This window comes from Terrapene carolina, unplaced genomic scaffold, assembly GCF_002925995.2.
Source record: "Terrapene carolina triunguis isolate 2854851 unplaced genomic scaffold, T_m_triunguis-2.0 Scaffold210, whole genome shotgun sequence".
Lineage (NCBI taxonomy): Eukaryota > Metazoa > Chordata > Testudines > Emydidae > Terrapene > Terrapene triunguis.
Window position 1 is genome coordinate 3,930,847 of NW_020664561.1, and position 16,206 is coordinate 3,947,052.

The window sequence follows — 16,206 nt, forward strand, 5'->3', positions numbered from 1 at the left end:
GGTCCTGGGGGGCGCAGTGCAGCCTGGCCCCCGTTGTCAGGGGGCTGGTATGGCCGTGGGGGATGCAGTGCTGCCTCACCCAAGTGACTGGATTTTCCGGGCAGCCCCAGTGCCAGCTGCACCCCAAGCCTGGGCCTGGCTAATCTCTCTCCCCATCTCTGCTCTCTCTCCTATCTCCAGGGTTGCATTTTGACTCCTTGTCCAAGCCACTGAGCGTCCCTCTGACGCCTGCCCCTGGGCCATCCGCCTTCCTGCCCTTCGGCCCTCCTCCTCCCGCCCCCCCTGCTCTCCTGGGCTGCTGTGGGACGCCTGTCTTCTCCTTGGCCGAGGTGCAGCAGGAACTGCACATGCTGCAGAAGCAGCTGGGAGAAAGTGAGCGCCTCTGGCTTGATTCTTCTGCCTTCCCCTGGCATGTGGCTCTGCATGGCTTTCGCAGCCCCCCATGCCTGCACTGTCTGTCTGTCCTGGGCACACGCTGTCCTCACCCAACCAGCTGCTCCTGCTGCAGCCCCATTCCCAAGCGGGGAGGCAGGAGAGAGGCATCAGCTGGCCTGGGCCCACTAGCACCAGCAAGGCTGAGGTGGGAGGGGGCAGGTAGCTGGGGGGTGGGCACGGCAGAGGGGAGGAGACTGGAGAAATGGTCATTCCCAGCTCCAGGACAGGTGGGGAGAAGCTGCTTATGCAGAGGGACTGGGGGGCAGGGCTGGGAACTTGGAGGGGGGGATCCCTCCTGTGTACTGTGGAGATTGGGGGGGGCGGGATAGGAGCTGAGAGAGGGACCTCCCCCCCCTTACAGATCCATAGTGCAGAGACTGGGGCAGGGTAGGAGCTGAGAGGGGGATCCTCCAGCCCCATAGTGCGTGGAGGGATCATGCCAGGCCCCAACGTGGCTGGGCAGAGTGGGTTTCAGGCTTCAGAGCAGCAAGGCGTGAGAAACCCTCTTGGAGATGCTAGAACCCAGGGATGCCTGGCATCTGCCAAGGAGCCCCAGCCCATGTGCCCAGCCTGGCTCTGGCAGGGCTCAGCTCAGCGTCTGGCTCCTCTGCCGAGATGGCCAGTGATGGGGCCAGGTGGTGCAGGCTGAGGTGGGGCGGCTGGCTGGGGTCACTAGGATCTGTGCTGAGACCCTCTGATTCATTTCACCTAACAGGCACCGGAGGGGCATATCCCAGCTGAGCTGGGCTGGATTGGACTGACCCTGGGTGTCTTCCTTTCCCCAATTCCTCTGAGCTGCCCAGCCCCATTGCTGATGCGTTTGGTGCCGCCCCAACGCAGGCTGGCGCTGGGCTGGCTGGCTGGGAAGGCGTGGGGCTCCCTGTGTGCTCTTGGCTTGTTGGCCCGATACCTCGGCCTCTGTCTCTTGCTGCTTGTCCCCAGCCCTTGCCGATGCATGGCAGCGTGTTGGCTCAGCTTGGTGCCTGCCAGTGGGTCGGTGCCACGGCATGGTCCAGCTTGCAGTGCTTTCCGGCATATGTGTCACGGGGCATTGTGCTTCACAGCGGGGACATCGGCTGCCCCGCCTGGTGTGACGTGGGAGCTGCCCTCGGATGCCAGTGGGCTGTACTGGTAATTGGGCCTAGCGGGCACAGCACTCCTACGGGTTCTGGGCTAGATGCAGGAGCGGTGCGGGGGCTCTCTGGCCTGGCTACGGAGCAGGGCAGAATGAACAGTCGCAATCGTATCTGTGAGTGTGCCCTGGTCTGCAGATGGTCAGTGCCTCTGCCCTGAGGCCTATCTGGGCTGCTGAGGTTGCCTTTGGGATTATGGCCAGTGGGCCAACAAAGAGCCTGCAAGAAGAGCAAGACCCCTCCCCCCAACCTGGGAGTCCAGGCCCTGGCTGGCAGCACAGGGGCAATGGATACACTGCTCTGACCCACACTTTTCTGCCTGGGGCCCTGCATCAGTGGGGAGGCTGTGAGCACTGGGGGACTCCCTGGGGTGTCTCGTTGGGAGAGTTTTGGGCTGCCAGGGCGAGCCAGGGCCCTGGGGCAAGTGGGGAAGGTGTCCCTGGGTGGCGCTCAGCAGAGCCACGAGTGGCTCTGAGCTGGACACGTGCACTCGGGGCCTTCCTGTCCGGGCACCTCCTCTGGGCAGTCTCTCTGGGACAGGTCCTGCCTTCATCCCCAGGGTGGCACCCAGCCTTGCCCTCCTATGGGCCCCGGACCCACTTCTGTCCATGTCTATCTAGGGGGACCTCTTGCCGCACCACCAGTCAAACCAGTGCCACTGGCCAGCAACTTCAGGGAAGCCAGCACCTCCCGCTGTCTCCACGTTCCCCATCTCACCCCACAGTCTTGCCCGCTGCAGAGCTCCACCCGGCTGGACAGGAAAGCAGGAGCTGCCTTCCTGGAGAGCAACTCCCTCTGGGCCCAGTCTCACATGGGGGCCCTCTATGGGCACTTACCCTCTGGGTATCCAGACAGCCACAAGCTGACGGGTAAGAGCCGCGCCGCGGGGAGGGCAGAACTGTGCCGTTGTAGGGAGCGTGGTCTGGTGGGTGTCCCGGGGTAGGTGTGAAAGGGGCCGTGTGCCCTCTGTACTGTAGCAGCCCCAGCCTGTCAGCTCCCTTTGCTCTCGTCCTGCTCCTCAGGCTGCGGGGGACAGGGGCCAGCCCACGCAGGGAGGTGGCTGTGGTGCTCAGGAAGCATCGTGCCCTCCTGACCTGCTCCCGGCTGAGCCCTGGTGTCCCACCCAGCTCTCTGTTCCCCCGGCCGGTGCAGGTGCTGACTTGCTGGAAGGACACCTGGTGGAGATCCGCAGCCTGCGCCAGCGCCTGGAGGAGTCCATCTGCATCAACGACCGGCTGCGGGAGCAGCTGGAGAAACGCCTCGCCACCACCGCCAAGGGCAATGGTACGGGACGGGACTTCAGAGTGCTCCAGGGTGGGCAGCACACAGGGCACAGCACACTCTGTGCCCAGAGGGTGTGGCGGAGTGATGGGGCGGGGGAATCCAGCACTCCCTGTGCCCAGAGTGTGTGGGGGAGTGACCGGGGGAGCCCAGCACCCCCTGTGCCCAGAGGGTGTGGGGTAGTGAGCACGGGGGTGGAACCCAGCACTCCCTGTGCCCAGAGGGTGTGGGGCAGAGTGGGGGAAACCCAGCACCCCCTGGGCCCAGAGAGTTCGGGGCGGGGATCCGGGGGGGTGTACCCAAGAAGCCCTGTACCCAAATTCACAGGGTGCGGATCTGGGCAGGGTACCCGGCAACCTCAGTACCCAAAGGGTGTGGGGCAGGGAGGTGCTCGGGGGGCTCAGAGAGGGGTCGCTGTTGTCTGCTCAAGTCCCTAGAGCCCAGCTCCCGGGGTGGGTGGGTACATCTCCTTCCCTGGGAGGGAGGAGTCTGGCTGGGGCTCAGCTCTCTGCACCCCACTCCCTGCCCCATTTCCCAGGGCCCAATCCTGGCGGGGGACCCCCTCATGGCGCCGAGCCGTTCCTTCTCCACAGCCGTTCCATCCTCTCTCCTCCTATCAGTGTGGGCTCAGCGCGGGCAAGTGGATGGCCAGCCTGGGGGTGGAGTGCCCAGGGCTTCCTTCGGGCACAGCAGTGGGCAGTTGGCGCAGACTCTGGGAGAGGCCCAGGGGCTCCTGCAGGGAGCGTTGGCAGCTTTGCCCCCAACATCACGGCTGCTCCTGTTGCAGGGTATCCCACCAACATCTACATCCAGGGGCTGGAGTCCGCATCCTCACTGAGCAGCGAGACCCGAGCCCTGCGGGAGGAGAACCAGAGCCTGCAGCTCCAGTTCGCTCACCTCTCCAGAGGTAGGGGGCAGGGGGCGGCGAGCCACTCACTGCCCGGCACGAGCCCCTGTGCAGGGGGTGCAGCCCAAGGGCAGCGCGCTCAGTGCCAGCCCCTGCTCTAGATCTGGGCTCTCTGTATGTGTGGGGCAGACCCCGCTCCTGGGGACCCAGAATCGCAGGTAGGGTGACCAGACAGCAAGTGTGAAAAATCGGGACGGGAGTGGGGGGGTAATAGGAGCCTATATAAGAAAAAGACCCAAAAATCGGGACTGTCCCTATAAAATTGGGACATCTGGTCACCCTAATCACAGGAGACCCCCAGACACAGCTGGGCCTTGCTCCTTTGGTAGGGGCCACACCGATCCACCCCCCATGTGTTGGCGGCTGCGGCTCCTACAGCTCCCCACTCTGTGGATGCGGATTGGAGAGCAGGGCTGGTGCATGGGAAGGTGCTATCCCCTTGGGCACAGTCCTATCTCTGTGGGCATCAAGCATCCTACAGGCGCTGCCATATGGCACTGGGCCCTACCTATCCCAGGCACGTGGCCCCTCCCCGCCCTAGCCCCATTCACCACCTTGGCCATTACTGTTGGGCTTTGCCCCCGCCCCCCCTCCCCCGCTGCCAGGTAACGGGGCTCTCCCCTCCTCCCCCTTCCCTGGGTAACGGGGCTCTCCCCTCCCCACCTGGTGCGGCAGGTAACGGGGTTTGGTGGTAACAGGGCTCTCCCCTCCCCCGGGGCAGCAGGTAACGGGGCTCTCCCCTCCCCCTCTGAGGCGCCGGGTAACGGGGCTCTCCCCCCAGAGCTGGAGCGGCTGCGTGAGGCCACGCGCTGTAGGCTGAAGGAGGCCGAGGCGGAGAACCGGACACTCACACAGGAGCTGGCAGAGCAGCGGCAGAGCAGCCGTCAGCTGCGGGAGGAGCGGCTGGCTCTCCAGGAGAACAACCACAGGTGGGGGTTGGGATGCCAGGCAGGGGAGACGGGTGTGTGTCTCAGAGCCCTGAGGCGTGGCACTGGGTGGCCGAGCAGCGTCCCAGGGGCACTGGGTCCCGGCCCACTCGGGTGTGTCATGGCACCGCTGCTGAGGGGCTCTGACGTCACTGCCCTGCTCTGTAACATCATGGGGGGGTGTGTGTCAGCAGGAGAAGGGCATGGGGGGGGCAGCCAGTGTGCGGCCGTGCCCCTCTGATCTCGGCTGTTCTGTCTCTGCAGGCTGGAGCGCACGGTGCCGCTCCTTCAGCAGCAGTGCGAGGAGAACCAGCGGCTCTGCCAAGCCCTCTGCACCGAGCTGCGCGTCCACGAGACCCTTTCCGGTTCCTCCCAGGTGGCTCCCTCGGGTATGTGCCAGCCTGTCCTGCCCGGTCTGCTGCATTGGGGCCAGCTCTGCCCTCTCAAGTGCCCCAGCACCCCCCTCTGCACTGGGAAGCCCATCTGGAGCAGCTCAGTGCAGCCCTTGACTCCGGAGCAGGGGCAGCACCTCCAACTGGTTAGAGCGTGGCCCCATGTCTCAATGTGCTCGAATTGACCAACTGTCCTACTCCCAAACAAGCCCAACAGTGCCATCTCAGACACGTGGCGCTGGCGGCAGGGGCACACAACCAGCCTTGCCTCAGCAGCAGGGTGGCACACCTGGTGGCGCTGCAGGGCCGGCCTGTCTTGGGAATCCACCCAGGCCTCCGCTGTGTCTGGCCATCATAGCAACCCCATGGATTTATAACCAGCTCTGTCCATGGGTCTGTCTGTCCTGCCCGCTGTCCCCTTGTGGGAGGTGTTTGGTGCTGGGGTGGGTGTCCCAGCTGCCCTCCTCAGGTGCCGGGCTCCGGGCGGGGGCACCACCCCCCGTGACAGCCAGCTGCCGGGCTCTGGGCAGGGACAGAGACCCGGGATGGGGTGAGGCCATGGTGGGTGTAGCCAGCTCCAGCCCTATCCCCTGAGCTCCCTAGAGCCCCATGCTGTGTCCCCTGCCGTGGTGAGGTCCCACCTGCCTGCAGTGGGGAGCCCCCCAGAGATGGTCCCCCAGGTGGGGTGCAAAATGCCTCTGTCAGTGTTCCCTCCCCACTCTGAACTCTAGGGTACAGATGTGGGGATCCGCATGAAAGACCCCCTAAGCTTATCTCTACCAGCTTAGGTTAAAAACTTCCCCAAGGCACAAATTCTTTCTTGTTCTTGGAACAGTATTGCTTCCACCACCAAGTGAGTTAAACAAAGATTTAGGAAAAGAACCACTTGGAGTTCCTGTTTCCCCAAAATATCCCCCCAAGCCCCTTCACCCCCTTTCCTGGGGAGGCTTGAGAATAATATACCAACCAAATAGATTAACAAGATGGGCACAGACCAGCCCTTGGGTTTTTAGGACAATAAAAACCCATCAGGTTCTTAAAAGCAGAACTTTATTATAAAGCAAAAGTAAAAGAAGCACCTCTGTAAAATCAGGATGGAAGGTAATTTTACAGGGTAATCAGATTCAAAACACAGAGGATTCCCCTCTAGGCAAAACTTTAAAGTTACAAAAAACAAACAAACCAGGAATAAACCTTCCTCTTAACCTAGGGAAAATTCACAAGCTAAAACAAAAGATAATCTAATGCATTTCTTTGCCTTTACTTACAATTTGTAATCTTAGATGCTTAGTTCAGATATGGCTTTGGGAGATGTATTTTCCCTGACCTGGAGAGAACAACAAAGAGAACAAAACAAAAAAACCTTCCCCCACAGATCTGAAAGTATCTTCTCCCCTTATTGGTCCTTTTGGTCAGGTGCCAACCAGGTTATTTGAGCTTCTTAACCCTTTACAGGTAAAGGAGGGATTTTATGCTACCCGTAGCTGTATGTTTATGACAGCCCCGTACCAGGTGCAGAAGGTGTAGGGAGGGAAGCTGCTTCCTGCATTGAGCTCAGCCTCCCCTGGGGTTTCCCCCCACCCCACGCCTCCCACCCAGATCACCTGTGAGCCAGGGACTCCCCACCCTACCTAGTCCAAGATCTGCCCTGCCCTCCCCTCCCCTTCCCACCCCCACACTGTCCAGGATCTGCCCCGCCCTCCCCACTCCACGCTGTCCAGACCAGAAGCTGCCCCGGCAAACAGCCTCTGCACCTACAAGATGTTACAGCAGCTGCTGGCCTGTGGGTTGATGCCCAGATAGCTACAATGGAGCCGAGGTTGAGTGTCCCGATAGCTGACGTCACTCACCTGCTGGCTGGTGTCGGTGTCCCCAAGCCCATGAGGGGTCCCAGCACAGGCCCTACACTGGGGACCCTGCCAGGGCCAGGCTCATGGACCCACAGCTGATTTCCAGACCCGTGGGGTTTTGTGCCCCGCCCCTGTGTGGTGTCACTACAGGACAGAGCTGAGGATTCTGCTGGGAACTTTGTGGTTGGGGGGGGATGGTCATTAACACCTTGAACCCTTGAGATGCAAGCTGGGTCCCGTTGGAGCTTGCTGGCTGGGGAGCTGCTGGGTAGAGCTCGGGCCCTTTGGGGGCCTGGCTGTGCATCTCCAGACCGCAGCGTATTGGGATTTCTGTCCCTGTGACCCCGCCAGTGACTGGGCTGGGTTGGGCTAGTGACCCCATCCCTGCATGTTTCTCATCGCCCTGGCGCTCCGCACCCTGCTCCTCAACCCCACACTGACGTGGTCGGGCACCAAGCACACTGAGCAGCCTTTTCGTGCCCCAGTGTGTCGCCATGCTAAGCTGGGGCTGGTTGAGGGCTGCCCTTCACTGCCCATGGTGGCTGGGGATGGGAGAATCCATGGGGCTGCAGGTGCAGGGGGGCAACACACCAGCGTGCAGGGGGTGGAAGGCACAGCTGGTGACTGAGCAGCTGTGTGTGTTGGCAGCCTGCAGCGGAGATGCACATCGCAGACCACCTTCCAGCAGTGAGCTGGACGCCCTCCTGGCAGAGGTGCGAACTCTGCGCAGGCAGCTACTGTGTGGCATCCAAGTGAACAGCGCCCTGAGGCAGCAGCTGGCACGGCAGCAGCCGGAGCGAAGCGCTGCCCCCTTCCTCGCCGCACACCAGGCTACGCCCGACTGGCAGCCCTTCCAAGGTAAGAGAGGCTGCGCCAGCCCCAGGGCACTGTGTGGACTCCGCTGGCCCCTCGGGCACCCTGATGCCTGGCAGAAGTGCCATTAACCTGGTAAATGGACCCTTTGTCGTCTCACCTTTGCAGACTCCAGCCCATCTCCTCCAGTTCGGGATGTTGGCATGAGCTCCCCAGCTCCCCTCTCCCCGCCCGCCCTGCTCAGCGTTCCGGTCCCGCTCACCCACCGAATGAAAGGTAATGGATGTGCCCCGTCCCCCAGGGAAGAGCGGGGCCACTGCTGCAGAGGGTCCTGGAGCACGGGCGGCTCAAGCCAGGCTCCATGGGCAGCGAGGGTGGGACGCTCGGAATGCTCCGGGGCTGGGAGCCCAAAGGAGGGAGTCAGTTGGTCACACTCGAGGTGTTAAGGCCGGGAGGGACCATCTCGTCCCACCTCCTGCATAGCATGGGCCGGAGACCCTTCCCCAGGAATTCCTGCTTGAGCTAGCCCAGTGGTTTTCACCCTTTGTGGACTCCTAAAATGTTTTGAATGGCGATACGGACCTCTTTGGAAATCTTAGCCATAGTCTGCAGCCCCCAGGGGTCTGCGGGCCACAGGTTGAAACCCACTGAGCTAGAGAGACCCTCCAGGCCTGAGGCAGAGACTCCTGAGGGAGCAGAGAGAGGCCAGCACCTTCTGGGGAGATGGTTCTGGGAGCCTTGGATTTGAAGAGCACGTGGGTCCCATTTTGCGTGGGGCATCCCAGCCCCCCCATTCCCTGGGTCTGGGTTTCACACTCCCCTTGTCAGGAGGCCAAGGCATGAGAGCGTTTCCCTTCGTCTCTTCCCCTGCGTGAATGCTGCATTTTGTCCATGTCTCGTGGGGCATCTCAAGCTGTGCCCTCCTGCTGGGATGCAAGCAGGGAACCAGGGGAGTGCAGAGCCACAGCGGGCACCCCGCCCGCCCCCCAGAGAGGCTGGGACTGCAGGTGGCAGGTTCTCGGTGGGAGCCATACAGCATGGCATTCTGGCGGCCCGTCGGAGCCGGGCGTGTGGCGGGATCCGAGTGGGGGGCTGAGCTCGGAGGAGGACAATGCGAAGCGTGGAGGCTAGGAGAGCTGGCCCTGTGCCGCCTGGAGAAGTAGCGATGTGAGGGCTGGGGCGATATAGAGCTGCAGGTTGCATGTTAGGGAAAGGTCATGGTCGAGAGCTTCAGAGATGGCTAGTGACTGCAGGAGTCCAGCCTGAGCCACGTTGAGGGGCCTGGGTTTGGCAGGGCAGGGGCCCAGCATTACCTGAAATCAGCCCACCTAAGGTGGCTGAGGTTGGGCTTCCAAAACTGGGGGTGCCCAGCCTCCCTCGTGATGTCTGGAAATCGCGGCCTGCTGCTCCTAGGACAGTCTGGACAAACAGAACAAGCTGCTTGGGGGCACATGGGGAGTGAGGGGTTAGGGAAGTGCCAGCTCAGGGCATGTACACGCTGGCACTAACCCCCCCTTGGCGTTGGGCCTGGCACTGGGCTAATGCAGCCCTGATGGGCTCTCAGGGACACCAGCAGTGCTGACCCCTCTTTGCTCCAGAGCCACCCGTGGACAACCCCCTGGTGAGGAGGAGTGCCCCTGCGCCAGCGGGAGATGCCCCAAGCAGTTCGTCTGCCAGCAAAGGCGGGTGCCAGGTCATTGGCCACGTGGATGACTATTATACCCTGAAGCAGCAGATCCTGGAGGGCAAAACGCTGGTCCACCAGATGGCCTCTCACCTGCGGCCAGCTCTAGCCATGCCCAGCCTGGAGCCCCATGGCACTGAGGTAATTCTCCCTGGATATCGGGAAGGGCCAGGCTGCTCTGAGCCCTCTGTCGAGAAAGGAAGGATCAATGGAGAAGCGGGCAGAGCCCTGCATAACACCGCTCTCATGGTCCCATCCAGGGAGCTAGCATTTCAGGCTGGCCCCTCCAGCTTTCCTGGGGAACGCTGGCTCTGGGGGGCCTGGAAAGGATCATGGGGGTCTGTCCCGACCTGGGTGCATGGGAGACCATCACCTGCCCGATGGACTCAGCTGAGTGCCCTGAGATGGGGCGTTTACTGCTAGGCTGGCCAGAGCGCGAGGGCAGTGGAGGTGCTGGCCTCAGGGAAGGGGGCCAGATGGGACCTGTCTCCATCACTTCTGGGACTGATTCCAGAGCTATTTTGGCTGCAGAGGGGGCCAGCCTGGCAACGGGCTATCGGGAACCTGGGCCATTGTGCTGGGCAGTGCCCTCCCATGAAAGCCAGGCGTGTCGGGGCTCCGAGTTTGCTGTGACCACTGAGCCGCAGGGCAGCGTCTGCAACAAGTCTTCTCTCCTCCGCCAGGCCCTGGAGCGGGGCAGTGTCCGGCAGCTCCTGAGCGCCACAAGTGCCCTGCATCAGCTCCTGGAGCAGTGCGCCTCCCTGCTCGCCACCTTCTGGAGAGGAGCCCTGCCAGCGGCCCCCAGCCCAGCCCAGCCCCAGACTGCGGTGAGTGGCACCCTCCCGGCACCCCTCGCAGATCATGCCAATGTTCAGGGCCGGCTCTAGGCACCAGCAAAGCAAGCAGTTGCTTGGGGCGGCAAATTTGCAGGGGCGCAAGAATCCAGCATGGGAGCTGAGAACCAACAGGGGGCCCTGGGAGCTGTAGTTCCTTGTTTAGCTCCCTGCCTATAGAGCCAGCCCTGGAGCAGGGAAAGAACTACATTTCCCAGCATTCCCTTGGCCGCAATTAACAGGAAAGGGAGGGGGAAGGAGTGGAACTGAAACCTCATGCTGCAGTTTCCTGTGAATGGTAGGGACAGAGCCAGCTCTAGGTTTTTTGCCGCCCCCCCACCCCAGCCCTGGACTCTCCCCCGCCCACACCCCCGTGTTGCCCCAGCCCTGGGCTCTCCCCCTACCCGCATCTCCTGCTGCCCCAGCCCTGGGCTCTCCCCCTACCCGCATCTCCTGCTGCCCCAGCCCTGGGCTCTTCCCCCCCCACACCCGCACCCCCTGCTGCCCCAGCTCTGGCCCCCACCTGCACCTCCTGCCACCCCAGCCCTGGGCTCTCCCCCAAAGAAAGAATTGGGTGGACTAAATGGACAGTGCACCTCTCTATCTGAAGCCTAGCAAGGGAGATCCCACTAGAATTTAAAATGAAAAGTAAGGGAGGGGAGGCTCTACTAGGACCTGGGCAGCTTTAGATACAGTACCAGGCACATAGGAGGATTTACACTTCTGAGCCATGGAAGCAGAAATTGACTTTTCTTTTCCAGATTTAGCTAATATTCAGAAAGGGAATCTAGCACCTGCCTTCCAGATTTGAACACCCTCAAAATTCAGGAGTGCTCAAGCTCAATTTGGGCAGCTGTTACTTCATTTCCCCCAAATCAAATATACTGATCCACTGTAACTTGCTGTAGAAAAAGTAGAATAAATTGAGCAAGAAATGCTTCCCAGTGGTTATTAGGACTGGAATTGCTATTTTCAACAGCCATTTTTTTTTTTTTTTTTAGTTTTAGTTGTTTAAAAGGAAGACAGTAATATTGCATTGGCAAATTCCCCATAGAAACAAAGAATGGAACAAAAGAATAATAAAGGCACCTCAACTTTTCCTCATTTATGTAGGACAGTCTTATAATATGCATCCAGATATCCTTCAATCACACAAGCTGAAAATTGTTCCACTTTACTGCAGTTCTGTAACCATATGGGAACCAATCCTGTCTGTGTTCTGTGCACATCCAAAATTCCTGCTGAATGATCCGCCCTGGGAGCGAGTTACCAGTGACCCAGGGCTGGGGCGGCAGGAGGGTGCAGTTGTGGGGGGGGGAGAGAGCCCAGGGCTGGCGGGGAGGGCAGCCAAAAATTGTTTTGCTTTGGGCAGCAAAAAACCTAGAGCTGGCCCTGCAATGTTGCCCCCATGGTCACCCAGGCAGCCCCCAAGAGTCCGGGGCTCCAACGGATGGGAGGGCAGGGCTCATCCAGGCAACTTGTGAGCCGATGGGGATTAAGAGCCTGTCTGGGTGACTGGGCACTCCTGGGTGCAGGGAGCCCTCCGCTGGGTGCTCCTGTGGGAAGGCTGGACGGTGTTTCTCCTCGCCCAGGCGGTACCATCCCAATCACTCTGCTCAGCCTGGTGCACCAGACAGGGCATAGGGCCTGCTGCTGCCAGCAGCTAGGGGACTGCTCCATCTGCGCAGTACGGGAGGCTTGCGCATTGTGGGGTGCGGGAGCAAGGGGCTAGCCCCAGCTCCCTGCTTGTGGCCCCTAGAGCCTCCAGCAGAGGCTGCGGTAGTTCACACTAACCCACCTGGTTCGGGATGCTGAGCCACAGCTCTGGACAGCATGGGAGGGGGCGAGTGCCTGCCCCGGGGTGCCTGGGAGCCAGGCTGTGGTTTGCAGAGGCACATGGCCCCTGCTGACTGTGCCCCCATCTCTGCCCAGGAGCAGGCAATGAAGGACGAGCTCCTGGCGCTCAGGGCCAGGTTAGCTGAGCAGGAGAATCTGCTCCAAAGTGCAGCTGAGCGCCTTCAGGACACCTGCCGCCTGAAGGACAACATGGAGCACTTCATCGTCAGCCACTGTAGGTGCCCCAGTGTGGTGGGAGGTGGGCATAGCCATGGCAATGGTGGGCACAGAGTGTGTCCCCACTCCCCTCGGCATCCGTCGTTAAACAGCACCTGCCACCGATGGTGCTCAGAACTTGGCTCCCCATGGAGTCTGCGACTGGGGGGCTTGGAGCATCCTGCCTTCACCAAGCTGTCTGGCATAGGTCAGTCATACCAGGCTGGCATCCCCATCCTGTGGCAGGGGCCATGGCTCCAATGCCATCCAAATATAATGAACAGGCCCTGCAGAGTGGCCCCACCAGTGCCTGGTAGCCAGCTGGCCCCATCCTCCCTCTCTCTCCCCCCCCGCCTGCTGTTATCATCATCAGGCATAGCCAGCTTGGGGGGCTGTGCCCACTGGCCTGCTCTGAGCGGGACATGGCCTGGCATTGCTGGGGTCCTGTCTGCGCTGGAGCCCCCGGCCATAGGGCTGGAGTAGGGGGGCACAGTAAGCAGACAGGCCCAGCATGGGCCAGGCCTGGCTACGCTGCTCTCTGCTCACGTAGCTGGAGCCAGCTGGGGTTTGCTGCTCTGGGGGATCCTACAATGACCCTGCCCCCGCCCCCTGCAGTTTGGTTCGTGGGAAGCGACACCAATCCTGACACCCTCTCCCTGGGGTCAGGAGGGAGCGGTGCCCGCTCTGATCCCCCCCCTCTCTGTTGCAGTGACCCAAACACATGCCGTGCTGAGGAAAGCAAGGACAAACCTGGAGGTGAGTTAGGACCAGGGCTTGGCAGGGAGCCCCCCCACTCCTCAAGGGAGGAGCAACACCAAGGCAAGGCAGAGGGGGGCTGAGGTTGGCAGGGGGGTGCCTGACTGTGGGGGGAAGAGTCTGAGCTGACTCTGGGGAGGGCAATAGGGCTGAGCTCAGGCTGAGGGGGAGAAAGGAGCAGAGCCAATGGGGGGGAATGAGAGCTCGGTCTCTGGTGGGGATGGAGAGTGGGGGGGGTGTACACCGAAGGGGTGGAGCCTGAGGGGGGTGCAGGGGCCCTGCCTTTCTGTCCCATCCTTTCCCCCTACCCATGCAGTGGGTCCTTCCCCCTCCCCCATCCCAGGGATCTCTCTCTCTCTCACCCCATCCCCAGGTGGGTTCGCTCTCTTGCCCCGTCTCTGGGAAGTGGGGGGTCGCATCCCATCCCTAGGGGGGTATCTCACCCCATTTCTCTCTTTCTCCTGAGTCTCTCCAGAAGAGCAAGCCCCAGGGCTCCTCTGTCAAATCTCCTCCCTCCATTGGCGCAGGTAACGGCCCAGGCTGGTGCCCCCGTGGGCGACAGGGCTGCTCTGCAGAGTGCCGGAGGGGCCTGTCCCCCTTGCATGGCACGTGGGCAGGGAGCGGGGTGTGGCAGGTGCCATCCAGGGCTGTGGGGTGGGCAGGGCTGAGGCAGTGGAGTGAGAAGCACTGTCAGCGCAGCGCTGAGCTGCCCTGGCTGGGAAGAGCCCAGTGTTTTCCGCAGGAATTGAAATTGGGGGAGGGGTGTTCGAATTTACGAGGTGGGTTCAGGGCCGATGAAGGGTGAGATCATGAGGGCGAAGATGGGCTGTATGGCTCCATAGTAAAAACTGAAAAATGTTTCATGACATTTTATTAGATTTAACTCATGTTTTAAAATCACACAAATTAAAGTTGGCTATTCAAGCCTTCTATGAAGCACAATATCTACATCCTTCTTGGTTTCTTGTTATAATTTTGCACAACTCTGTTAACGAACTTCTTGAATGCAACGCGTTCATCTTTGGTGGCTTCTCATGTGTCCGGTACTTCCATTCCTTCAGTTGATATGCTCATTAGTTCATTCACATGAACAGGCAGAAGGCGACTTCTTTCAGAACACAAAATTCTATTCAATGATCAAACAGAACGCTCAACTGTAGCTGTTGTGACTGGTAGTAGCAAGAGATGAATTCCTAGTTCTTTCATCTCAGGAAACATAGCATAAAGATCAGGTCGAGCCACTAGTGATAATAAAAAAGAAGTTGAAGTCAATCTTCATTCATTCATTGTATGATATTCCACTCTGTGTTCAAATTCTCTATTCTGTCCTGAGCACATGGCAGCCCCATTGCTGGTAGTGCCTCACTCCACTCAACTGTCGGTGTTTTATAGGACAGGGATCTGTAAAAGCTATGTAGAGGTTGAGTAGAATCTAAAAATCGCTGTTGTAGATTTTTAAGAATCAAGTCTGTGTACTTTTTCAGTTGTCTTAACAAACACTTCTTGTCCTCTTCACTTAAGGATTAAATATAAGTGTCTTCATTAGTCAACTTCTGGACTGAAGTCTTTGCTTCTACCAGTACTTTTTCAATCGATAGCTCTCTGAGCCAAATGTAGCTTCTATTGCTGGACAAAGATCTACTACCCTTGTAGCAGATGCCTGGATGGCATAATGACCCAAGTGGTTTCAACAGTAGACTTACAAGAAAGAGACTGGCAATAGTCTTCTCTGAACGTAGTAGCAAAAGTAATCCACCAGCCTCACTACTTAGATCCATCCCATCTTGGTAGATACTTTCCAAAGCCAGTAATAACGGCTGGAGTAATTTTAAGACAACAGCCAAGGATCACTCATGAGAAAGCCAGAGGGTTTTCCCAGGTGGGACTAATTTGAACTTCAGTCCCAGTGTATCTTCTATATTTTCCAAGATATTCAGTCTTTTTGGACTCTTGCTGAAAAAAGAATATAATGAAGAGTCTGGAGCTCGTACTCGCGCTAGTTGGAGTAGATGGCCTCTGCAGTGTGTATAGGAGAGATTAGGGTTACACTTTTCTCTGAGCAAAGCTTGTATTCCACCATGTCTTCCAGAGAAGTTTGCAGCTCCATCAAATGCACAAGCAGCCATCTGTTTGGGGTCCAATTGACAAGCATTTAACTCTTCTAAGATGTGGGTTGTCACAGATGCATCCGATGGGTCTTCTATAACTTGAACATCTAGAAATGCATCTACCAGCCCACCACTGACATCAAGATAACGTACACAATGACTTAATACTTGATGCCCATTTGCATCGGTGCATTCATCAGCCATGTATGCAATTTTTTTGAATGTGGTGAGAGAGGAGTTCTTCACTTTTTCAACTGTTGAGTCTTTCACTGTTGCACCACATGCTTCTAGTCTGTCAGTTGAGTTTCTTGCAGAAAGATAGTGAGCATTTGCTGGTCTTGTTCAGAACCAGTGTTCAACTTCAGGATGAACAAGTGACAATGCACTTAACATTGGCCTCCAGTTTGTAGTGTGTGGTATCTCTTGCTTAAATAGAAAGTATGATGCCGCAGCCATGTTTGTTCGCATGAACTGTGTTGTGGCTCCAGCATTCTTAACAGCCTCATTAACATTCATCCTTGGTCAGTGGAGACTCAGAGGTGCTTTCACATGAGTTCACCTCCCAGGTTGGGGGCAAGAAGGCACCTTGCTCGTTCCTCCAGCTGCTCACTGTTCGCTCTGGCCACTGTTGCTCGTTGTGCCACCGTTCACTCCATCACTCTGTTGCCAATGGCCCTGCACTGTGACCTTCTGCTGCCACCTGCCACTGTGACCTCTGTGAGTTGCTCTCTTGAGGTTCCACCCAACTTTCAGTGATTTCAGCTGAGCTCTCAGTGGGGGAACCTCACTGCTAGTGCAGACTGGGCCGTCTCTTCCACAGAAACACTGTCCCACAGCAGGTCTAAGCACTTAGACCTGATTATCAGTGATTTCAGCTGTAGCAGTCACTTAACAAACCAAAAGACTATCTATGGAGCCTAATGAGCTCTGTCTTTAAACAGTGGAGAGGGGCAGGTCAAATACTACTTGTGACTCAGGCAGACCATCAAGCAAAACACCTGTCTCAATCCTCTCTCTTGATGCCCTCAATCAGCAC

The 16,206-nt window shown here is 58.8% G+C and overlaps 1 protein-coding gene across 1 annotated transcript in view; it reads left to right on the forward strand.

Annotated features, from left to right (window-relative positions):
* LOC112107391 (myomegalin-like) overlaps positions 1 to 16,206 on the forward strand; it is a 146,602-nt gene that overhangs the window by 128,240 nt on the left and 2,156 nt on the right. Inside the window, exons 28-40 of the mRNA XM_024201076.2 lie at positions 181 to 372; positions 2,189 to 2,437; positions 2,721 to 2,852; positions 3,637 to 3,756; positions 4,538 to 4,685; positions 4,947 to 5,071; positions 7,573 to 7,782; positions 7,906 to 8,013; positions 9,336 to 9,562; positions 10,105 to 10,248; positions 12,187 to 12,325; positions 13,016 to 13,062; positions 13,538 to 13,589. Of these exons, the coding sequence (XP_024056844.1) occupies positions 181 to 372; positions 2,189 to 2,437; positions 2,721 to 2,852; positions 3,637 to 3,756; positions 4,538 to 4,685; positions 4,947 to 5,071; positions 7,573 to 7,782; positions 7,906 to 8,013; positions 9,336 to 9,562; positions 10,105 to 10,248; positions 12,187 to 12,325; positions 13,016 to 13,062; positions 13,538 to 13,589 (1,893 nt within the window). The remainder of the gene's footprint in view (positions 1 to 180; positions 373 to 2,188; positions 2,438 to 2,720; positions 2,853 to 3,636; positions 3,757 to 4,537; positions 4,686 to 4,946; positions 5,072 to 7,572; positions 7,783 to 7,905; positions 8,014 to 9,335; positions 9,563 to 10,104; positions 10,249 to 12,186; positions 12,326 to 13,015; positions 13,063 to 13,537; positions 13,590 to 16,206) is intronic.